Source organism: Grammomys surdaster, unplaced genomic scaffold (assembly GCF_004785775.1).
Source record: "Grammomys surdaster isolate TR1022 unplaced genomic scaffold, NIH_TR_1.0 278, whole genome shotgun sequence".
Taxonomy (NCBI): Eukaryota; Metazoa; Chordata; class Mammalia; order Rodentia; family Muridae; genus Grammomys; species Grammomys surdaster.
The window spans coordinates 13,366,951-13,389,758 of NW_021604719.1; the positions used below are offsets into that span (position 1 = coordinate 13,366,951).

At 41.4% G+C, this 22,808-nt stretch overlaps 1 protein-coding gene and 1 pseudogene across 2 annotated transcripts in view; one reads left to right on the plus strand and one right to left on the minus strand.

The window, feature by feature from the left end:
• The window catches only part of March3 (membrane associated ring-CH-type finger 3), a 154,007-nt gene that overhangs the window by 48,577 nt on the left and 82,622 nt on the right, over positions 1-22,808 (minus strand). For both annotated transcript variants that reach the window (XM_028777151.1, XM_028777150.1), the window contains exon 2: positions 481-724. In XM_028777151.1, coding sequence (XP_028632984.1) covers positions 481-668 — 188 coding nt within the window. In that variant the 5' untranslated portion in view covers positions 669-724. The remainder of the gene's footprint in view (positions 1-480; positions 725-22,808) is intronic.
• Positions 11,973-12,571, plus strand: LOC114629132 (annotated as a pseudogene).

Sequence of the window (22,808 nt, forward strand, 5' to 3'; positions counted from 1 at the left end):
CCATTCTCAGCTATACAGTGAGTTTGAGACTAGCCTGGGCTACCCAAGGCCTTATCTCTATCCCACAAATTGCTTTGGCTCTGTCATCTGAAATCAATCGATTTCTTCATTTTGTCCTAACAAAGGGCTAGCGTTGTTAGCTGCTGGAGACAAGAAGACAAAACTAGCCACAACAATGTCAAAATAACAAATGTAAAGCAAGCAACCCCACATCTTGTGGCAGCCCTCCCCTGCCTAGCTCTCTATAGTGGCCTTGGGAGGAATGTGACAACTTGAATTTTAGCTTTATGCTCCTGCTGCTGTGGAAACAGCAGCAACAGAACTTGGGTAGTCTTTTTTTTTTCTTTTTTAATTTTTCCCAGCACCTCCCTTTCCTGACACAAAGGCCTGAGCACTAATTACGCTCCCATTAGCATTCTCCACCTGACAAACAGCTCTTTGGATCAATGGTAGATTCATTCATTTTAACTGTGGCACTACCTCTGGGTGGCAAGAGTCCGCACTACTGTTGACAGCAGCTGCCCGTCCTTGGCTGAAACTTGCATGACATACTGTGGCTGCCCATTCACTAGGCTGCCACAATCCTCCACCGTCTTCACCACAGGCGCAGCTGAGCTGGTGCAGTCTGGCAAGACTTCGGGCAGGTGACTGCAGCGGCTGGTTGTCATGGCAACAGACAGCAATTACTCTGTTAATGGCTTCCACATTCATAGAGGACTTCCATCTAAGAGAGATCAGAAAACAGTTAACTTGGCTGGATGGTTAATGGAAAATGGAGAATTATGGGCTACCAACATCAGCATGTCATTATTTAATATAAATATGAGGGTAGCTTAGATGTAGCATCATCTTGTTACTATTTAACACAAGCACACTCACATAAATTAGTACACACTCACTCATAGACACATAGGCCACAAGAATTATGAACACTTGCTTATGAACAAGACAGCAGGCATGTGTGTATATATACACACACTCAGGAGCCCTGCTTTCCGGGAGGGGACAGGATGATAGCTCCAAAGCTCAGATCTGAAGAGAAGAGAAGCAATTCTCCCGCTCTGCCCCAGAGATGCAATAAGTCTTTGTTGACACTCTCTAAAAGTTACTAGAATCATTATTAAAACTGCTCGCAACTATTTTTTTTCTCGTAAGCAATTTATTCTCTATGCAGTTTTATTCAGAGATACTGAGATTAAAAACAGGGAGGAAAAAAGGAAGGAAAAGCAAAGATTTTGGCTAACTTGTACATTCTGGGGCATCATTTGCCAAGTGTGGTCATTCAATCACTTTCCAACCTCTGCCACATCTGTGTCCTGTAATAGAACACTCTACCTTGCAAGCCACAGATTAGCTTCTCATTAAGAAGCTCACCTAGCTGAGCCAGTCTCAAACAACTATTCAGGCAAGGATTAGTTTGATGAACTGTTTTGTTCTTTAAATGGACATTAAAATAACTACATCACCACTACATCATCACAGTCAAAGACACGTGTGCATTGTGAGAAAACTTGCAGGATTCATTGGACCCAAAGGTGAGTTGACAGAGTACCACCCACTGTGCTCTCTCCATCATCCTGTTCCCCTCATGCTCCACATAGCCTGAGCTCAGTAGTCAGGATTGGCTCACAGACAGAGCTCTTGTCCTCCATAAGTAAGGGTCATCATCAGAGCTCAAGTGCAGCTAATGCAAACCTTGTCTTTCCCCCTCAACTCCAAACAAGATTCTTGGGATTCCTCCAGGGGTAGTTTCTACCTGGACATTTGTCTCTACTTATTACATTTTACTTGATCCCTACAGGTCTGGAAAACAGGATCTTTCCAACTTTCAGAATGGTGTGTGCATCAGATGCATAAGAACTCAGCGTTTTCAGATGTACTTGAGTGGATAGGTTTCTTCCTGAGAAGGCCAGGTCTGATTATTTGAGCTAAATGGCCATGATCTCCATCCTTGCTACTGAAGTGTGTGGCTGGTTTCCTTTTTCCTTATTGCCAGAATCTTCTCAGGATAATTGTGTGTATGTGTTCCTGTCTAGTAGCCCTCTGCATTCTATAATGGGGAAACGGCTGTGGATGCCAATCCTTGGTCAGGGGGTGACACAGGAACATAGGCAGTGGCTGTCTATTCATGACATTTCACAGACTTAATACTGAAAATTAAAAAAAAAATAGATGGTATAGAATATAGTTTTGTTTTTCAAAAAAAAAAAAAAAAAGGATTTGTTGGGGCCTTGGGAGATAGCTCTGTGGATAAAGTGCTTTATTGTGGAAGAATGAAGACCAGATTCCAGGCCCTCAGAACCCACATGCAAGCAGTAGATATGGCTGCTGCCTATAACCCAGCACTCAGAAGACAGAATCAGGGGGTTACTGGAGGAAGCTAGCTAGTTAGGATGATGGGAATTGGTGAGCTCCAGGCTCAGAGAGAGAGAGAGACTGAGGCATCCAATCGACTTCGAGCTTGTGTGACACACCCATGTACACACCCCCTATACATGCCAATACATGTTATCATGCATACACATGTGAAAATAGGTTTCATTGCTTCACTTTATATAACATATATGATATATTCTAGAAAGCACAGGGAATCCCACTTATGATCCCTCCACTCAGAACCACAGAGCTTTTTTTGGGCAGATACCTTTTTGGTTTTTTGGTTTTTGGCAGACATAGAAGGATGGAGATTGATTGTAGCTGAACCAGAGACTTTTTTTTTCCTTTTTAAATGGAGTTACAGTAGCTCTCAGGCCAACAAACAAAAGGATGTTAAAAGATGGTCTTCCTCTAAGACTGTGTGTAAACCCTCCTCTAGCCTACCCTGACAAACCCTCATTGACATGATTTTAAATTCTCATAATGCCTTGCAGCCACAGAGTGCAGCTTCCTGGCACAGCTCTCTTGCTTCACAAAGCAGTCATAGATGAAGAGCCAGGGGTGTGTTGGCAGGAAAAGCAGACACAGTGACCTTCTGCTGCATGGAATCATTATGTCTGGGTGCACTCTGAGAGTCTATTTTTGGCTTTTGCATAACTCTAGCCCAGAGAGTCAAGCGATTTCTCCCTATGCTTGCTGAACGGAAGGGGGCAGGGAAGGGTGCACAGTGGCTGGTGGGAGCCAGGGCTTTCCCTAGTTAGGTTATCCAACTCAGGCATGGTCATTCACTAGTGGCAGAAGGAAGTAGTGACCTACATCCACAACAAAATGCCCCTAAAATATTCTAGAAGCAGTTTCTTTTGGACTTATTTTTCATCTATGATTTAGCTTCTGAGTGATATACTTCATTTTGCTTCTCACAAGCAAAGGGATATTATCAGCCACTTGATTAGTGGGGTTCTGAGCATTCATGTTCACCATGAAGGGACACGGGCATCTCTACCCTGCTTCTCCTTCAAGCAAAGCATCTGCTCCCTTTACTGTACCACGTCTATAGAGCCATGCACTTCAGAACCTCTAAGCCAGTGGTTCTCAATCTTCCTGATGCTGCGACCCTTTAGCACAGTTCCTGATGTTGTGGTGACCCCAATCATAAAATTATTTTTGTTGCTTCTCCATAGCTGTAATTTTGCTACTGTTATAAATCATAATGTAAATATTGACATTTTCTGATGATCTTAGGTGACCAGAGTGAAAGGGTCATTCCATCCCCAAAGGTGTTGCAACTCACAAGAACCTTTACTCTAAGCTGTCACTCCGCTTAGGAGTAAACGGAAGGGCTATTCCAATCTAACACTCCTGGAAGAACAAACCAGCATGACTACTCTATACTACTGAATACCTCTGAGATTCAAAGACTGAAATGCTGGTAGAGAATCCCACTAGTCCTAAAAGGACTATTCTTGGAATTCAAACTGGGGTGGGAGGGATCACACAGAGCATGAATGTGCTTGATCACAGTGGAGATGGTTGAGTTGGTTCCAGCCCCAGATGAATGGATCCAATCAGTTACTCATGCAGAGGAGGAGGGAGAGTACGCTGTGCCTTGATCTTATGGAGGAGGAAGTTTAGGGGTTGAGATGAGGCATGGGTGGGCAGAAGCAGGCCTGCAGGGTGTATGCACCAATTGGCATGCATATGTTGCACCTGGGGCAGTGACAAATGGTCCAGCACATTTCCCTGTCTTGGTTGGAGCCTCTTGGGAAAACAGCAGGCTATTGCCTTGGATGCTCTAAAGAGCTGAACTGTGGGTTTGCAGCTACACTGGTCTTCCACTGATCTTTTTGCAGAATTTCAAGCACCATTCAACTGCTTTCTCAATGGGAAAGAAAGCAGCTTCCAACCCCATCTAAGAATTTCTACACTGCCAGGAAGAAGTTACGTATGTACAAACTTGAAATCTCAAGCTGCACTGGTAGGACAGTCCTTTGTTGGCTAGAGTTGAGACCTTGTACAATTTCATTCTCAGGTTGAGAATAAAGGATGATTTGGTACTAGGCAAACTCAGCTGCACACAGTGGGAAGAGTAGGCGTAGGTGAACAGGAGGGAGACAGTGAACACGGATTAGGAGGCTAAATAAATGAAAGCCTGATTAGAGGATTGTTAAAATAAAAGGTTTGTCTGTTAAAACTATGACCCTTGCAAAGGACAGAGTATAGGTTTTACAAAAGCAGGAGCTCCAACCAGGCTGTAGCTAATCATTGCCGGGTTTCTGGAACAGTGTGCCACTGGTAAGTGATTTCCATGGGAACGTGGCTGGCATCATGAAGATGCATACTCTTGGGTGGGAGGGAGGGGGGGAGGGAGGGAGGGAGGGGGGAGGGAGGGAGGGAGGGAAGGAAAGCGTTCAAAAAGCACTTCAGGCTCACCTCTACAGTCTAGTGCCTCAGCAATGGGAGAGCTCCATGAGGATCACAAAGTAAAACAATCCCCCAAACAAAAAAATCCTACCTTTGTTCTTAGAGGCACATCATTTATTGGGGTGTGCAATGTGACACGATGCCACCTATAATGTATCCATGGCTTTATGGGAAACCCATGGTCTGGGCAGCAGGCTGCACATACAAGAGATGCACCACTCAGCCAATAAATGATGAGAGCAAGACAATCTTTCAGACGTCCCAGGGCATGCCTGACTATCTGAACTTTGAGTATTTTTACTTCATGAGTCACCTTACCTGGTGGTTTGTGTGGCCTGAGAGTAATTAGTAAGTTCTCTGTTGCTATAATACAATAGTTGAGGTTGGGTTGCTTGTAAGGAAAATAAACTTATTAATTTCATAGTTTGGAAGCTAAAACTCCAACAGCATGGCACTAATGAGAATAAAGGCCTCACTGAATGTATGAGATCACAGTGACCAGGATTACAGTAGAGCTTTTCTAAGGGGAGAGATTGCAAACTTCAGATCTTTCAGGGCATTTTTAAACACAAAACAAAACTCCTTGAACTCAGAGTGCAAGCGGACATGGTTCAGAGGGTGAATGTGCTTGTCGAGTCATCCTGATGACCTGATCATCTATAGTCCCATTGCTTCTTTGGCAAGGTAGGAGACAGGAAGGAGACTTGCCCGGGAGCTCCGAATCCAGCTAGCCTTGGTGTATGTGTAGTAACCCAAATAATGAGAGATCTCGAACGCGATGGAAAGAGAAACCAACTCCTCTGAAGTTGTCCTCTGATCTCCATGTGCATGGTGTGGCAAATATGTGCCTAAACACACACACAGATATACACAAACACATACACACTCATATACACACATACATACACATGTGCACACATACACACACACAACATAAACACACTCACATACACTTACACGCATATATACACACTCTCCTACACACATGCACATATAAACACACATGCACACATATATACACTCTCACACACATGCACACACATACATACACACACACACATACTCACATACCCTATAATACAGTTCCCCATGTTGCGGTGACCCCCAGCCATAAATTTATTTCATTGATTCTTCATAATTGCGATTTTTCTACTGCTATGGATCATAATGTAAATATCTGACGTCCAGGATTTCTCATATTCGACCCCTGTGAAAGGGTTGTTTGAGCCCCTTTGGGGTTGGGATCCACAGGCTGAGAACCACTGTTCTGATCCATCTCTCCAGTTCTAAGTTCCACTTCTTAAATGTTCAACCACTCCACCATCATTGTGACTCTGAGGACCAAGTTCCTAATACATGACCTTTTGGGTACAAACTATATTCTGATAACAGCACAAGAAAAGAACATAATTTTAGAGTTGGGATCTGGGTGCTGGAAAGCTGACTGAGTGGTTAAGAGCACTGCTGTTCTTTCAGAGGACTCACATTCATTTCCAAGCATATACACGGCAGCTTACAACCATCTATAACTCTCGTTCCAGGGGATCTAATACTCTCTCCTGGTCTCCTTGGGAAGCAGGCACCCATGTGGTACATAAATATATGCAGGAAAAACATCAATACACACAAAATAAAAAAATCTAAGTAAAAAATTAAAATAAATTAATAATAAAGTTGGGACATTTATGTACACATAATTCTTGTTTTGAACTATGTTTATCTTAATTCCTATTCTTTTCTAGCCTGGGCTAGATCTGATTTCTGTCTTTTAAAATTACCTTCCCCCATGGTGTTCAACCTATTTTGCACTGTATTTTTGCACTATTCTTGAACTCCGACATTGTGTCACTCCATGTGTTGGACAGGGAACCTTGTCCATGTTCTCTGACTTCATGTAGTGATGAAAATGTTTAGTAATATCTGATCAACAATGCTGTGACACTGGAGATGCCTAGGTCTGCGCGTTACAGCAGCCACTTAACTTTTACTTCAATTTATCTGGCATTTGAGAACATATTTGAAAACAAAGCACAAGCCACTCCAGGGTTCTTTTCCAGGCCCAAATATACCAGAACTGAATTTTTAGTACTAAGTCAACTTTAGTCTTTTAGGTACAGGTTAAGAAGCAGAAATTTGTTAGACTAACATCTCTGAGTTTCTAATTTATCCACAAGGTTTAAATGTAAACCCAAGTCTAAGAGTGTGAGTGCTGGCTAGTATTAAGTTGCACATGTGAACTTCTCTAGTGGTCTGCAGCAAAGGGAGGGCTTCAGTCAACCTTAGTGCCTGACTGCAGAGGTTTTAAGAACTGGTAACCAAAGATAGCAATGATCCTTGAAAGTACCAAGTAGCTAGTAGTCAACAAGCATCAAGTCAAGTGAGATGAACGCACCTCAAAGACCTGCTCTGTGATCTTGTAGTCACAGTTAGCAGTAATATAGTGAACATTTAAAACATTTATTAGGAGACTAGAGCTCATGTAAATGTTGTTACCACAATGAACTACAAAGATAAGAGAGGCAGGAGCTACAGGTGCAAACTTGTTCTGGAAGGGTCTTAGGTCACCTTCATAACCAGAGCTAGTCAACAGAACAAATCTAAGAAAAACGTCACTTGTTAATTCTATCTAAACACACCTTTGAAAAAAATTTTTTTGAGGATATGTTAGCTAGTCCTAGGAAGTTTCTAGTAGTATAGGATGCACCTATCTCAAATCTTACTTGACATTTCCCAAGAAGTGCGGGGAACCAAACAATCTGGAGCCTTAGGCCTCTCCCAGGCTACAGAGACCAGCAACTTCTCATTGCTATCTATGTCTTTGATAATTCAGGGGACTCCAATGCCCTGAGTTTTGTGGGAAAGACATCACAGAACTATGTCATGGTTGGATATCCTCTTGCTTGCAGAGTTCCATGTCATTAACACTGGTCTAGAACTCAGAAGCCTAATTTGAACTTTCCTGCATGATCTGCATCATAAAGGAGCTGTAAAATATCCTTTTGCTTTCTTCAAGGACTACCTGCTCAAGGAGCATGGCCTCTTCCAATGGGTGGGTAAGGCAGGGCAGTCGGTGGTTGAAATGAGAAAAGTGGCAATACTGGTCTGTCTGTGAACTTGCATTCTAAGGTAGTAGCTTGGCAGACAGGATTCTCAGAGCAGTCCCTGAGAATAGAAATGCTCTTTGATGGGACATTTCCTTGGCTTCTCAAGCATGTTAAAAGCAGACAGTGCATTGCATGGCTGATGAGCAGAGTATCTTGAATGTTCAGAGCAAATAAGGGGAGGTAGAAAATCACACAGTGACCTTCCTTTCCAATGAAAATGGAGCAAATGACTAATTCCAGAACTATTAACGTGTAAAAGCCACATATTTCTTCTGAGAACAGGACACAAAGGCTCTCCAAGGAGATTTCTGGGACACAATTACCAGCAACATTGAAGTTTTCAAAAACACGCCAAGGAGGCCATTCACAACGCATGTGGAGCCACCACGTAGCTGCTTCATTACTTAAATGGCCGTGGCAAAGCTGTGCTTCCAGACTGAGGCTTCCAAATTATATACATTTCTTCTGGATGCTTCACCGACCTCATTAATGTAGAACACAGGGTATGTTATTCCATGTTTTAATAAACATGTCCATCAGGCATTTGATGAGTCTGTATGGGAAACACTGGATTATGCAATAAGTGAAAACACTAAACTAAACTAAACTAAACTAAACTAAACTAAACTAAACCAAGCCAACAATCTCCCACCCTTTTCTGTTGTCTCATTATTTCTGTTATGTGCTCATTGTCACATATACAGAGGACAGTAAACAAGTGAATTGCCTGTTTCTAAGCATGATGAAGATTTTGACTGTGGGATGATGGCATTTTCTTGAGGAATATAAATATCAATGATGAGCTACAGGGCGAGAAAAGCCCAGCATAAGGGAAGCCAGCCACACTATGAGTTCTGATAACAACACATTCCTAGCACACTATGTTAAAGTTATATTCAGAGTTATTTATCATTTCTCGTTCATGTAATTAATTCTGATTTGTAGCCACAAGAAGTATCAGAAGCATCAGACAAGCCTTATTTTTCTCATTAAAAATGACTATATTTTCTCTTGACTCAGGTAAAAACCTTCTCATTCTGCTGAAGGCAAATAAAGTACCAATTATCATATTTATACATATTTTCCCCCTGAAGAAGTACTCATGAAATTAATTCAGATTTTGGAGGCTATCCATTTTTTCCATTTAATTTTAATTAGAGAGATGAAAATGGCAATTAAAAAAAATCCCATAACAACTTTGTGTGTTCAAAGATACATCGGCAGCTGAATTACACTTGTAAATAACAACTGGCTTGTGCACACAGAGCCCATGCTGGGCTGAGGAGGAGGTGGGACTCCACAGAGGAGTTCTGAGGGCAGGCCAAGAAGTTTAAAAACACCATGTTAGAAAATAGTGGGCGGGGGGGGGCAGGCAAAACAGAGAGAGATGTTTATATGATGCTTCTTGGAAAGGAAACACATAAGTATAGAGTAGTCTTCAAATGACTCTCAGAGTGCCCTGTGCCAACGAAACACACTCCCTGTCCAGCATTCGTGAGGATATGGAGGCCGAGGAAAGTACGTTGGCAAGAAAAGAAACTCCCTAGTTACAAGAAAGTTAAACACATTTTAAACTAGAAGTTCCTCATTTGTTGTTAGATTTGTATCTATGCTCTATCAGCATGCAAGTGGATGCCTGGCATTGAGGAAGTTAGTCTGGGATTGGTCTCTCATCTTTACTTGCCTTTCTATCCTTAAGCAACCCAGCATCAGCTGTGCAGATGTGCCAGTTCTTTACTTGAGCCTCCTGTGTTCCCAGATAGGGCTGACTACTTTAAGCCAGGGTTGCTTGTGGGCTTTCCGTAAAACATCAAGTTTTTCCTATGCAGTCAATAGACATGAATCAGACTACGTCTCCAGCTGTTTCTGTGTTTAGGTGCATGTGTGTATGTGTGTATCACTAGTATCTGCTTCGACAGCTTTTATAAAGATGAATAAAAATCACAGAAATGCCTCAGGGACTTGCTTTTCTTGGCCATAGACCCTGCTCTCTGCATCTCCTTTTCTTAGTTCAAAATTCACCTGTACTCTTTTGAGGGTCTTGCTATGTTTCTTAGCCTGGTCTCAAACTCATGATCCTCCTGCCTTACTCTATCCAGTGTTAGGATTGTGGGCATGTGTCATCACATCTGTTGAACTCCTCATGGACTCTTTTCTATTGGTTCCTAAAAATGGCTCCAGTGGGTTTTTGTTGTCGTTGTGGTTTTTAAAATAAGATTTAAAAAGAAGGAAGGAAGGAAGGAAGGAAGGAAGGAAGGAAGGAAGGAAGGAAGGAAGGAAGGAAGGCACATAATGAAGTAGCAGACAGCAAAGAAGGCAGCAACCTGAGATCCCTTTCTCACTTAGCACTTTGGTTTGTATCTTGGATTCTTGTGAACCATGAAACTGGCCAATAGAGCCTCTTCCTTGATTCTGGAACTTATTTCATGCCTACCTCAATGTAAAGCATTTACAAATCTTTTCACAGAACCTCAGTACTCTTCTTTTTCAGTGAGCTTGTTAGCTTCTCCACCCTGTACTTGCACCTTTGCTGGGACCTGCCTAGCTCTCCCTTCATGCCATGCCTTGACTTCGGAACTTGCAACAGTTCCCTGTTCCACAGCCTCTAAGGTACTGGCTCAACCTGGCCTTTTTCCTGGTGAGATTGGGTCTGCATTCTCCCTGGTCCTCCTGGAAAGTCACCCACTGAAGCCTGGTAGAAGTGCTCCAGTGCACTGTCACCTTACAAAGAGGGCTGACGCCTACAAGACAATCCCTAAAGTCCTTCAGTTCCACAGAGGACAGGTCTTGAGTCAACCCTCAGGTCTGGCTCTTTCTCTGTATAGTCAGCACTATCAAAATTAATGACTAAGGCTTCTTAACTCAATTCAGCCTGTCTGACAGAAAGAGAAGTAACTTTATATTGATATCGAACTGCATGTTACCCCAAACAAAACAACTTAATAATGCACAGAGGTCCACATTTTAAAATTTGCATCCCGTTTTCCTTCAAAACAGACAGAAAAATCACATTATTGATGGCAACAGTGTGAGCGTATTTTTCTACATTCATAACACTATTCATTTCCCTTTTTCTAAGTGCTTAATAAATACTGCAGGTCTTTACTGCCTTCTAGGGAGAAAATAACAGCCATGCCCCCACAGAGCTCATTCATTTGCTTTATGGGCTAAAAAAAAAAATCTCTGGTGTGTCACAAATTAACACAATGTTCCTGAGGACAGTATTTTATTCTTGAATCTCCAGTTTCACTAATAAATGTGAAAAACACATGTAGTTAGATAAGTCCCCAGAGACCAACCACTGCAGATGCTGAAGAATGCAAGTTATTCCAGCTAAGATCAGCACTAACACCGGAGACAGGTTCTCAAACTCTGCTCCAATTGCTTGATGTAAAACAAGGAAGGGCTTTGTAGTGACTATTTCAAAAATGAAGTTTATTTACATTTATTTTTTTTAACAAAGGTAATTAAAAACAATAAGGACACAACATCTCCATATCATTAGATAATAACCTTTATGAAAGTCATAGGTTCTAATTTGTCTATAAGCAATGTGACCCCTATTGTGTCTCTCAGAAATCTTTCAAGTTTATTTTCTTAATGTTTTTATCATGAAAAACACCAAACAAATAGGACATTACATTTAACCCACACATACCACATCATTTCACTGTAAAAAATAACCAGGACTTCGGCACTCCCATTTGATCTCTCCTCCCTCCTTCTCTCCCCTTCTCTCTCCCTCCCCACTTCCTTCCCTCCCTCCTTAAGACTTCATAACATAGCCTAGAAGTCATGTCATCTCACTTCTAAAAATATGAGCATTTCTTATCTATTAAACTTCTTTGGTCCAACCAAAGAAGACCCAATAAATAAATGAATACATTTGCTATTATGTAACATATCCTATTCATTATTACATAATATGTATTATGTAATAATATCTATATCACACTCACATTTCTCTATCTGCTTTGGGGAAAAATCTCTTTATGACAGGCTTTTGAAAATTATTCAGCTCTGTCTTCTCTACCCTGGGAGCAGCTCTCCTGCCTTGGCCCCTCACCCCTGAAAATGTATGCCTGTTCCAGGTTCGTCTCTACCCGCTCCCTGATCAGGAGCACCTCTCAGCTGCTGAGTCGTCCTCTCAGCTGCTGAGTCGTCCGCTGTCTGCGGTGGAGTTGAAGCCACCACAGATGCCAACAAATGAGAGCCTCAGGAGCTTGGCGGTCCAGCAGCCTCTGACCTCACTTATCCCTACCCGCAGCTTCCAAACCAGAGCTGTTTCACAGGACATTGACACAGCGGCCAAGTTCATTGGAGCTGGGGCTGCTACAGTTGGGGTGGCCGGCTCTGGGGCAGGGATTGGGACTGTTTTTGGGAGTCTCATTATTGGCTATGCCAGGAACCCTTCTCTGAAGCAACAACTCTTCTCCTACGCGATTCTGGGCTTTGCCCTCTCAGAGGCCATGGGGCTCTTTTGCCTAATGGTGGCCTTTCTCATCCTCTTCGCCATGTGAAGCAGCCATCTCCACTTCTACCTCCCATAGTTCTTTTGTGTCTCGTCTGCCCTGTATGTTCCTTTTCCTGTAGCTCCCCAAGAAGTCTGGGGAAAGTGCTTGGCTCAGGGTTTGACAGAGAGAAGACAAATAAATACTGTGTTAATAAAAAAAAAATTATTCAAACGTGTTGTACAAATCACATTTGTGTTTGTATATTGAGTCCTTCTTCCTTACGCATAGCCTTACTTTCTCTTCATGCCGTCTTTCCTCATCTTTACTTTTAAAATAACATTTATTTATTTATGTGTGTGTGTTTATTTGCCATGGCAAAACTGTGGAAGTCGGAGGACGACTTGGAAAAGACCATTCTCTCCTTTCACCCTGTGGGTTCTGAGGACTGGACTCATACTGTGAAGCCTGTGAAGCACCTTGCCCTCTTGAGCCATCTCATTGGCCCTTCCTGAAAGTTTATACATGTTGAATTTAAAGCCCTATCTCAATTAACACCCTTTTTTTTTTTTAAATTCTGCATGGTCATGTGGTATCTTTAACTTGTTTCAGCCCCTTTATTTTCTGGAACCACAGCTCAGCTTAGCTTCAAGTTCAACTCTCGGTTGATAAGAGCTCAGGGATGGTATTGTATAGTTTGTGGTGCATCACACTAGGAAGTCAACTTTCAGTGGGTTGCAGAAAGTTCCCACGTTTGACATTTTTAAAGATGAAATGATCGCATCCATGAGTGACATGTACCTGAATTATCTCACTTGTGGATGAGAGAGATACTTCTTTTTCCAGCTGTCCTTCCCCTTTCCAATCAGGACTTGGAATTCTTTGGCTATAAAGAATTTTTCTTCATCAACCAATGCAGCATAATCATCCTGAATTTCAATTTATACATAAAAGGAAGGATTCTTGTTCACTTCTCTCCTCTGTCTGTCAATCTTCAGAATGAAGACTATAGGAATTGGTGACATCCCATAATAACTGGAGCATTTTGTTTTGTTTATATTAGTATTAAAGGGTTCATTTGTCTCCAGTGAAATAAAGAATAGGATCATTATATAATAACAGACTCTTCTTTTTGAATGTAGAAAACTAGAGGCTGGGGAGTTGGCTGAGCAAGCCTGATAACCTTGAACCCATGTAAATGCCAGTGTGTCTGAATTCCCAGCACTCCTACTGCAAGGAGGAAGGTAGACACAGGAGAGTCCCCTAGAAACTCTCAGGACAACTACTGTGGAACATGTAACACAGCTGCAAACAAGACTGCCTCAAACAGGGAAGCAGAGAAGAACTGACACCCAAGTTGCCTTCTGACCTCCATCTGACTGCCAAGGCACGTGTCCACCTTCACACACACACACACACACACACACACACATACGAGCAAACATACCAATATTTAAACGAGAGTAACCAGACTTGTGGCTTCAGGGATCTGAAATAAATTAGGCCTGGTCTTTTTTTTTTTTTTAGGCCTGGTCTTAACACTCTAGGTTGGAGGGCTAGGCATGGTTTCCTTTACCTGCTTTGGTATCCAAGACTATTTTCATGTGGTTGGTGCTGTCAGATCTCATGCCCGTGTGTACAGAGGCCACCTGAGTTTACTTATTCCTCAGGGATAGTGAGAACAACTCTAAAAGGGCTTTTCTTTTGCTTGCTGCTCTACATCTCATTGGTGTCGCTTGTCCCCTGAAGGCCTCCAATCTCATATTATTTATTAGACGTACCCAGAGGCACTGCAAGCCCATGAACAGCACTGACACAGGGCCTAGCGGAGGGCATTTTGCTTAAGTGTTTAGACTTTGTGATCCTGCCCAGTGAACCTTACAGGTGGTCATCTCCTGGTCAGTGCCATGCTGGTTAATACATTCACATGCTGGGCAAGCTTTCACCAGGGGAAAATCTACACATGTTTGAGTAATGCTTCTCCTTTCTTCTATTAAGAGTAAAAATGCTTAGAAACTTTGTGGGTATCCCCACAGAGGCACCCATAAGCCCTTTAAAACAACAGTTGACAAGTGTCTCTAAGGCAGGACTCCAGGGTCTGTCTTTTCTGTTCTCTCAGAGCAGGCACATTCTTTTTTCCTGTTATCTCCTTGTTGTGCTGACAGGCATTTGTCACTTAGACGGTAGGACAGAGTGATAATGGGAAGATACTATGCTAGCTCTGTCCTCACAGTTCAAGAAGCTCTCATAAAAACGTGTATTTTGGGAAACCTAGATGCTCAAGTGCCCATCTGCATTTCCAGTTCATTTACTTAGTGTAAACTAGGAATGCAGTGACAGGAGGAATAAGAGGGGTGGAATCTGGAAATTTCTGCATAAGGCTGTAGACACTATTGTGAGCACTGCTGCTCTGAAGAGGGGGATACACTAGTGGATATTTCTCAAAAGGTGAGGTAGGATGGAGGAGTGTTTTCCTAGCTTTTCTGGGACTTATTGAGAACTGTTGAACCAAGAAGAGGCAGGACACATCTTGCCTCTGTAAGCATAAGCCTTGTACATGTTATGAAAAGGCTGATAGGTTCAGAAGTAAAAGGGAAGTGTAAACCTCAAGTAAACTAACAAAAGCAGTCTGCTGCTGCTGAGACGCTGCTTAGTGAATGGCTGTGGTTGGAGAGTGATGCTGTATACTCCAATGTTTGGATCTCCATGTCCTGACTGTACTAATGTACTAATTTTGTACTAAACCAAATCACATAATACAGATGGACCTTCTATAAAGCTATGCTTATGCTAATGCTAACCACAGATCTTAGGGACTATCTGAAGTGTAATCCCTACTAGAAAATTCAAATATGGGCACATGGGAAGAAAGTAGGTTTCAGTGGGTAAGTGGTTGGGATAGTCAAGTTGACTAATGCGGAAACTAGAAAGCATCAACTGAAACAGCAAGAAGGGTTACTTACCTAGCCCCCTTTCTTTCATATTTGGACAGGATTGTACTATGTAGCTCAGGATGGCTTTGAATTCATAATCCCTCTTCCTCAGCTTCCAGAGTGTTGGAGCTACAGACATGTGCTACTACACCCAGTTACAATTTCCCTTTTTGAAATAGCAGGAAAAGATTTCCTGGTACAACAATTTGATAGGGGAGTCTTCAAATTAGACACTTTGGATTTGAATCCCTTTGCTCTTCCATTTATCAGTTATTTCTCTGCAAGCTGGGGCCAAAATGGTGGCCATCATGTCGATTTGAAGATGAAGTGAAATAATGTATATGAAGTACCTAGCACAAAGGTTGGCTCAACAGCAAACACTGCTGGCTGTGCCTGGTGTATAAGGGCCACCTAACCTCAAACGTATCCAGGGGATTCACTAGTCTTTACCATTTCTGTTCAAGCCAACACACATGTCCTTTCTAATACTGACATTCATTAATATGGGATACAAAACTGTATAAAGTAGATAAACAGAAAAAATGTGATTGGGAGTGAGGCAAATGGGACTTTCGCCCTCAGGTAGTAGGGCTCAATTATTTAACTCCTTCATATAGCTAAGAAAAAGGAGAATGTCATCAACATGACTTTGCAACTGTCTGTAGCAGAGAGTATTTAAAGGGCCTTGCCTGAGGAGGTACAGGTTGAGAAACCCTGCCACTAGATCCTGGGCTGCAAAAGACTAGCCAGAACATGCCAGGAAACATCTGGGTAAGACAGATGCACACGTCAAGGTGCACAGGAAATTTAAGGACATGAGACGCTACTGGAGTGTGAAATGTGCAGAGAATATTTCCCTACAACAGAGCACAGAAACCTCTCTCCCTTTGGCTATGCCTCGGGGAGTAAATTTGAGGTGCCAGATGGGCCACGACAGTGCTTGGCACTTTCTCTTTGTCCCCACTAAGCTTGCAAAACACCTGGGTACCATTTTGACTTCAGAATGAGGTAGCCACTCTGAAGAACTGTAGATACAAAGGAATGTGTGGTCTTATTCTTTCCAGAAAAGGACGTGTCCATACTTTTCTGACAACAACAACAACAACAACAAAAAGTCAAACTGAATTCATACCTGTACTTCCATGTATTGATACCAGCATTTCTGTAAGCCAGGGACCATTCACCTTGTTTACACAGTGCTAGTGCAGGCCTACATACATGTTTACTAGGTACTAGGGAGGGATGTATGGCTTTAAGAAACAAAATAGGGATCTGGAACTCTTGGATCTGGGTCATAAGAATATGTACTGTCCAAGGAGACTAGGCTACACTTTATCATGACTTTTATTAAGTTCTACTTTCAAGATGACATAAAATATATGCCCTAAGGTAATCCATGGCAGTGTATATGCATGCAAACAATCCTGGTTGATTCTTCCAGCTCTGTATGTTCATAAACTGGACTCATTTCTTAAACTCACAAATGATGATCACTGTGGCAAGGCCAGGAACAGAATTTTCTGCTGTAAACACGGCAGACCCTCAGCATCTCTTTACAGTCTTTAAGTGGTTCTGATATACATGGAACTAAAAGCTGGGAGAATTAAAAATTACACTAATAATGAAAATGAGTTCTGAGGTGAATTACCCATCACTGTGGAGGCTTTGGAATATTTTCATTAAAAAGAGTAAAAAGGCCATCTAAAGATGCCTGTGTATCTACAAATAATGGTGAAGTCATTTTCTTTATTTCTTTCTAACTCCCATAAGCCTCTTTTATTAGTTGCAAGGAAAAAAGCTTCAATCTGCTTCAGTAAACTGCGTTATTTTTTAAACAACAGAAGTATCCGTGGTTTCCTTACATGAGCAATCTTTGTTAATGGAAGACAATGATTGGGAAGATGGCACTAAACAGCAGATTTCATGGGGCTCCTCTGCACCTGATAGCCTGTTCCACCTCCCTTTCTTATTATATTAGGACCTACTGCTTTTGATAAGTTCTCGACTTACAGTGGGTGCTTAAAGGTATTTGCTGACTCACTGAATGAGCAGACGGAATTACTATCTTAATAATACATTTTGTTAAACTGTATAGTCATATGGGTGACACAGACTTCCTACTTAGAAATATTACTTCTCTGATGACTAGGAAGCATTCTTATATCCCTTCTGCTAATTGATGGTTGTCTTTTTATTTCTCTATTGAACTTTGAATGACTTTTGTATTCATTTTCACATTGGAAGTCAGTTATTCTTATCTGTTCATTGAAGAAAATGAGTAGGCAGGCCATGAATTTAAATTCAACACAGTAAAGGGTAGTATATCTGAAATAAAAGCATTTTAAATTTTATCCTCACTCACATAGTCTTCTTAGGTTGGCATGAAAAGAATTGTTTGAACAAATGGAATGAGTGCAGTGTTTGTGGCTGATGTCTATAATATCAGCACTCTGGAACCTGAGGCAAGGATACTGTGAGTTTGAAGGCAACCTGAGCTATTCAGTGAAATTCTGTCTCAAAAACACAACCAACCAACCAACCAACCAACCAACCAACCAACCAAAGAATAACAGAACATGTAATTCTTTAAATTAAAAAAAACAGAACACTTAAGAAGGAAGGGAATCTCCTTCCGACCAACTCACAATACTTCTATAGTTCAGAAAAGGGGATTGCCATGTGTTAAATAAGACCATCTTACCCTACACAAGGCCTAGGTCCTTGGTTTGCTGTGTGAGGTGCAATGTGAACATAGTTGATTGGAAACTTCTGACTACATTCTCTCACTGGGGACAGAATGGCTGGGGAGAGAGTTGGAACAGTACCACAACTCCCATACTTGGAAATACTATTTATGTTTGTTTGTTTTTGAGACATGGTTTCTTTGGGTATCCCTGGCTGTCCATAATGGCTGCAAGTAGAGGAAGGTTTGTTTCTGAATGATGGGCTGTGGACATGGCAAAATCATAAGAGACAGCAACTGTTGTAAAGAAAACAAAAAGTTACTATTTCAAATAATCACCTATAACTGTAGGCAGAAAAGACAGGCAGACACAGGTGGCCCAGTGCTGTGATGTATAATTTTACATGTCATCTGGATAGGGCCACAAGTGTCTAAATATTTTATTAAACATTATACTGGATAGTTTATTTATGGATAAGTTTAATGTTTAAGTTGACAGACAGCTCAGAGCCCTTAATGTGGGAATTTAGAGGCTAGAATAAAACAAAACTATTGGAGCTCCCATGAGGAAGAGGAAACTCTTTTCTCCTCCTGTCTTCTAAAGGGACAGAAGCCATTACCTGCCCTTGAGCACAAACTCAAACACTGGCTCTTCTGGGCTATTCTATTCAGTCTGCTAGATTTCACACTAAAATGACACCACTGGCTTCTTGAGAGTACCAAACTTTCTTCTGAGAATGATGACCCACAGAGAAATACTTCAGAGGTAGGCACCAATACTCGTGAGATGGCCCTGCCCTTTTTTTTTCTTCTTTTTTTAGGAATCTACTTTTAAGACAAAATGTTTGAGTCTTTTCATTAAGAAATTTACTCTAAAAACATATTCAGAAATGCAAATAGAGTTAAACATAATCAGTAGGGCCTCTTTATACTCTGCAGTATCCTTTTATTGTAGAATAATATACAGAACTGTCCAACAGTTGGGTAAAGGTTATATAGAGTACCTCCATATCATGGAATATAAGTGGGACCACTGGCATTCCTTTATGTAAGTGTTTAACAGTACTAGGGAATAAAACATAAGACTATATAAGAAAAAGTAGGAGATGCAGTATTTACACTTAGACTTTCAAGTCTAATTTATTAAGGATAGAAAGTAGTTTATCAGTGTGTGGACACTGATTTTCTCCAAACAGTAAGTGCTTTCTAGTGCTTTGTTGTTTATGCTTCTTACCTTTTTAAAATAAAAAATATTTTTACTATATTTTAAAATATGGTGAACAAATAACCCCTCTTTTTACAGGCCTTACAGGGCAAGGACATCAAACCACTTCCTGAGAAAACAAACAATAAATAAAGAAACCAAACCAGAGCAAAGCCAACCCAAACGCAAAAAGGATACAGCTCCATCACAAGCAACCCACATACCAGCCATGGGACTTCCTTTATTCCAGAGGTTTGAAAGAACACTATAAATCTCTGGGGAAGAAATCCAGTAAGCTCTCTCTGTGGCTGCCTGCTCCAGGAAACAGCTGAGCTAGTGGGGGAGATGGTGGGTTGGGTACCACACAAGCCCCTGGGCTTTTGCCGCTGACTGACTTTGGGACCACCAGCATGCCATTTATTGTCTCCCAGTTACAGGTCTTTCATCAAGGACACATGAAAACTAAATCAGCGTCTGAGCTATAGCAGACATTGTCAGAAAAAAATGAAGTGGTGAACCCACAAATTCCCTCAAGTACAAGGTGCCGCAGCAATGTTAACAAGCGGTTATCGTGGTCAGCACCAGGTTCATATTTATGTCCTCCAGTGGTCTCCTCTCCTGGGTGTCAGCCCCAGATGCTGGTAGTGGAAGGACAAATGATCCAGACACGATACTCTCCTTTTCCTCCCAGCACAAATACAATGTGCCTAAATTAGCATTTAGTTGACTTTTTTTTTCTTTTTGGCTAGAAATATGCCAAATTAAATTAAAAATCCATATACTTAACAGGAGTCATATTCTTGTGAGAGGAGACGAATCTATAAACAGCAGCTTGCTGCAATAGTCTGCCGAGCTTTTATAAGGCAGCATTTATCATTCCTCTGTGGAATTCATACATTCAAATTGCCTGGCCAGCAGATGTATATTTAAATACGTGGCCTCATGTGAATTGGTGGGCCTCTGTTTTGTAATGAGGAAACTAAAAGCAAAGGGATTTTATAATTTTCTCAGCACCCTAAAGTTAGCAGAAGAGCCTGATTAATTCTATTTCTGACCTAAATTTCTATGACCAGCTACCATTCTTCTTCTTCTCAGGTATGGATTAAATAACAGCGGCCTTAGTATGTTTGTTTGGGTATGGGTAAAGGTGGGATGGGGCAAGAGGGCCCCCAGCCCCCACCAAGTGAGCACCATAGATGATATCTTTAGGAATGACAAATATATTCCACAAAAACTCTCCCTCGTTTCTTGTTCATACCGAGTAGGGTTGCAGACTTAAGAAAAGCACAAGAACATTTGAAAAGACTTGCATTTAGAAATAGGAAGAATCTTGGTATTTAGCCCCTGGGCAAGGTGGTGTGAAAGGCTGTGGGATGTCCCAGCTAAAGTCTATGTGTCCTGTTGGTGCCTATCACCAACATGCTGGGCACCTCTGCTTCCCCAGCATTTTGGATGAGTGTACAACATAATCCCGTTGTGCTGACCTGGTTCTCCAGAAATTTATTTATTTAAGCTAGTAGATCACAAGCAGAGATGAAAAACAAAACCACCCACAAACATGAGGGACTTTCAAAGCAGACCCTGGACTCTCTCCTAGAGTCCTCAAGGTTTCACACTGTGGATGTAGCATCTTACATCTGTGAATCATCACTCTGTTTTTAAGGCATCAAAACTCATTCATGTTCCATCTTCCTCAATGATTTCATTTCCCCTACAGCACTTTAGAACTGTAGGCAAGAAAGTTCTAGGAGCTGTCCTACTGAATTACAGAAATTAGAATCTGGTTTGAGAGAAATTGCTTCACATGTGCGTTACAATGAAGAAAATGTAATATTTCCCCAGTTTCTCAGGGGCCCAAACAAATAATCTCCTCACTTCTTATGCATAGCAAAGAAACCCAAATGATCTCCTCTAGCTATTGAAATCATGTGTTTTGGTAACAGGAGGAAGTTGAAGGCTATCTTTCACTGGGTAAAAGTGTACCAGAAATATGACAGATGGCTGTTTTCTTCATCTTACAAAGGCTGCTAAGGTTTCTTTTTCCTGATACTGTGTAATAATTGCATACTTACAAACTCCTGTTACTATGGATTCACCAACAAATGTAACCTAAGCTATGGTTGATTTCAACAGGTACCGCTCAACTTAAACACTATAATTATTGCTTGTGTCTTGACACTGCTATCTATTCCAGTATGTCTTCTGTATGGGGAAAGGTAACCATCAGGATGTTACCTACACAATCCCTACCTATATGCCATTTCCTTGGAATAGAAGGCTTCCTCACATGGCATGAAGTGGCCGTGGCTGACAAAAGACCCAGGAACGGTCTGGGCGGAGCACACTACTCCTTTAGCACTGCCTATTCCTTATGTTGTTCTCATCCCCAATCTTTTCTATAAACAAGTGGTGGGCAATCATAACTCAGTCCGATTCCTTTTGGAGTATGGTGTAGAATTAATAAAGGAGAGCACAGTGGATTCTTGGAAGAAATCTGTATTAGCATTTTTTGAAATAGTTGTAATTCTAACAACTGAGATCCTTCTGGACTAGGAGCATATGATCGCCAAATCTGAGATGTGAATGGAAAGAAATCTAAGTGCTATGGCTTTTTGTTATTCATCATGCTGATCGACTTCTATAAATTGCAACAAGCACTGAATTAATGAACAGTGAACCATTTCTTCTAGGGAAAATGGAGTTAGGTTCCTGGCCAGAGCATGTTCACCTACCAATCAGCATATAGCTTTGTCTTGTGAATGATTAAATGCTAGTTAACATACATTGATGACTCATTAATATTGAACTCATGGTTCAAACACTATGGGTCACGGCTGGGTGAAGCTTATCTGTCACACTTATTTTCTCCGCAAAGTATTAGTCTTCCTGTACCCTGGGACACTCAACAGTCCTTTAAGCTGCTTTTGGAGGCTACTTTAAGTAGTGAGATCACCAACCCAAAGCACAAAACTGTGAAAAACGTGGCACTCAGTGGACCACAAAAGGACACTTTTAAAAAAGTCTATTAGAGCTAAGACAAGAAGGCACAGCATTCATTACCTTGCTTGACCTCAGCTGGACCATGCACATAAGGGGGACTCAAGCTTTTTTCCACCCCATGTGTGTCTGTGAAAGTCTGTGAAATTGTCTTGAATATTCACTTGGGAGTTATAAACAAATTTTAGCAAGTAAAGGAATTTGCATACAGGGAAGCCTTGAATAATGAAGATTAAACATATAAATTCTACCTCGAATTCAATAGCATATCCTGTATTCTTTATCTTTTTTCCCCCTAAAATTTTCTGATTCTCTTTTTCTCTGATACCTTCAATTAATCTTTCAGGTTTAAACAGAGATATTTTTACTCTGTGCAGCTTCCACAACTTCAGTCCAGCTGTGCCGCAGTGATTTATTTACATGAGAGTTAGGAGCTTTGATTTTCAAAAGTGAATGAATGATGTGGTTGGTGGAAAACACAGAGTGACAGACAAGCTTACAGAAGTCTCTTTTCCTGCTCTAGAAATTAGGCAGTGTTGAGTCTGAGTTATGTGGATGATAAAGGGTTTGTTTTTGTAAGCTATTAATGTTTTCAAACTTACTTTGCTTCATAATTTTATAGAATGATAAGACATTACT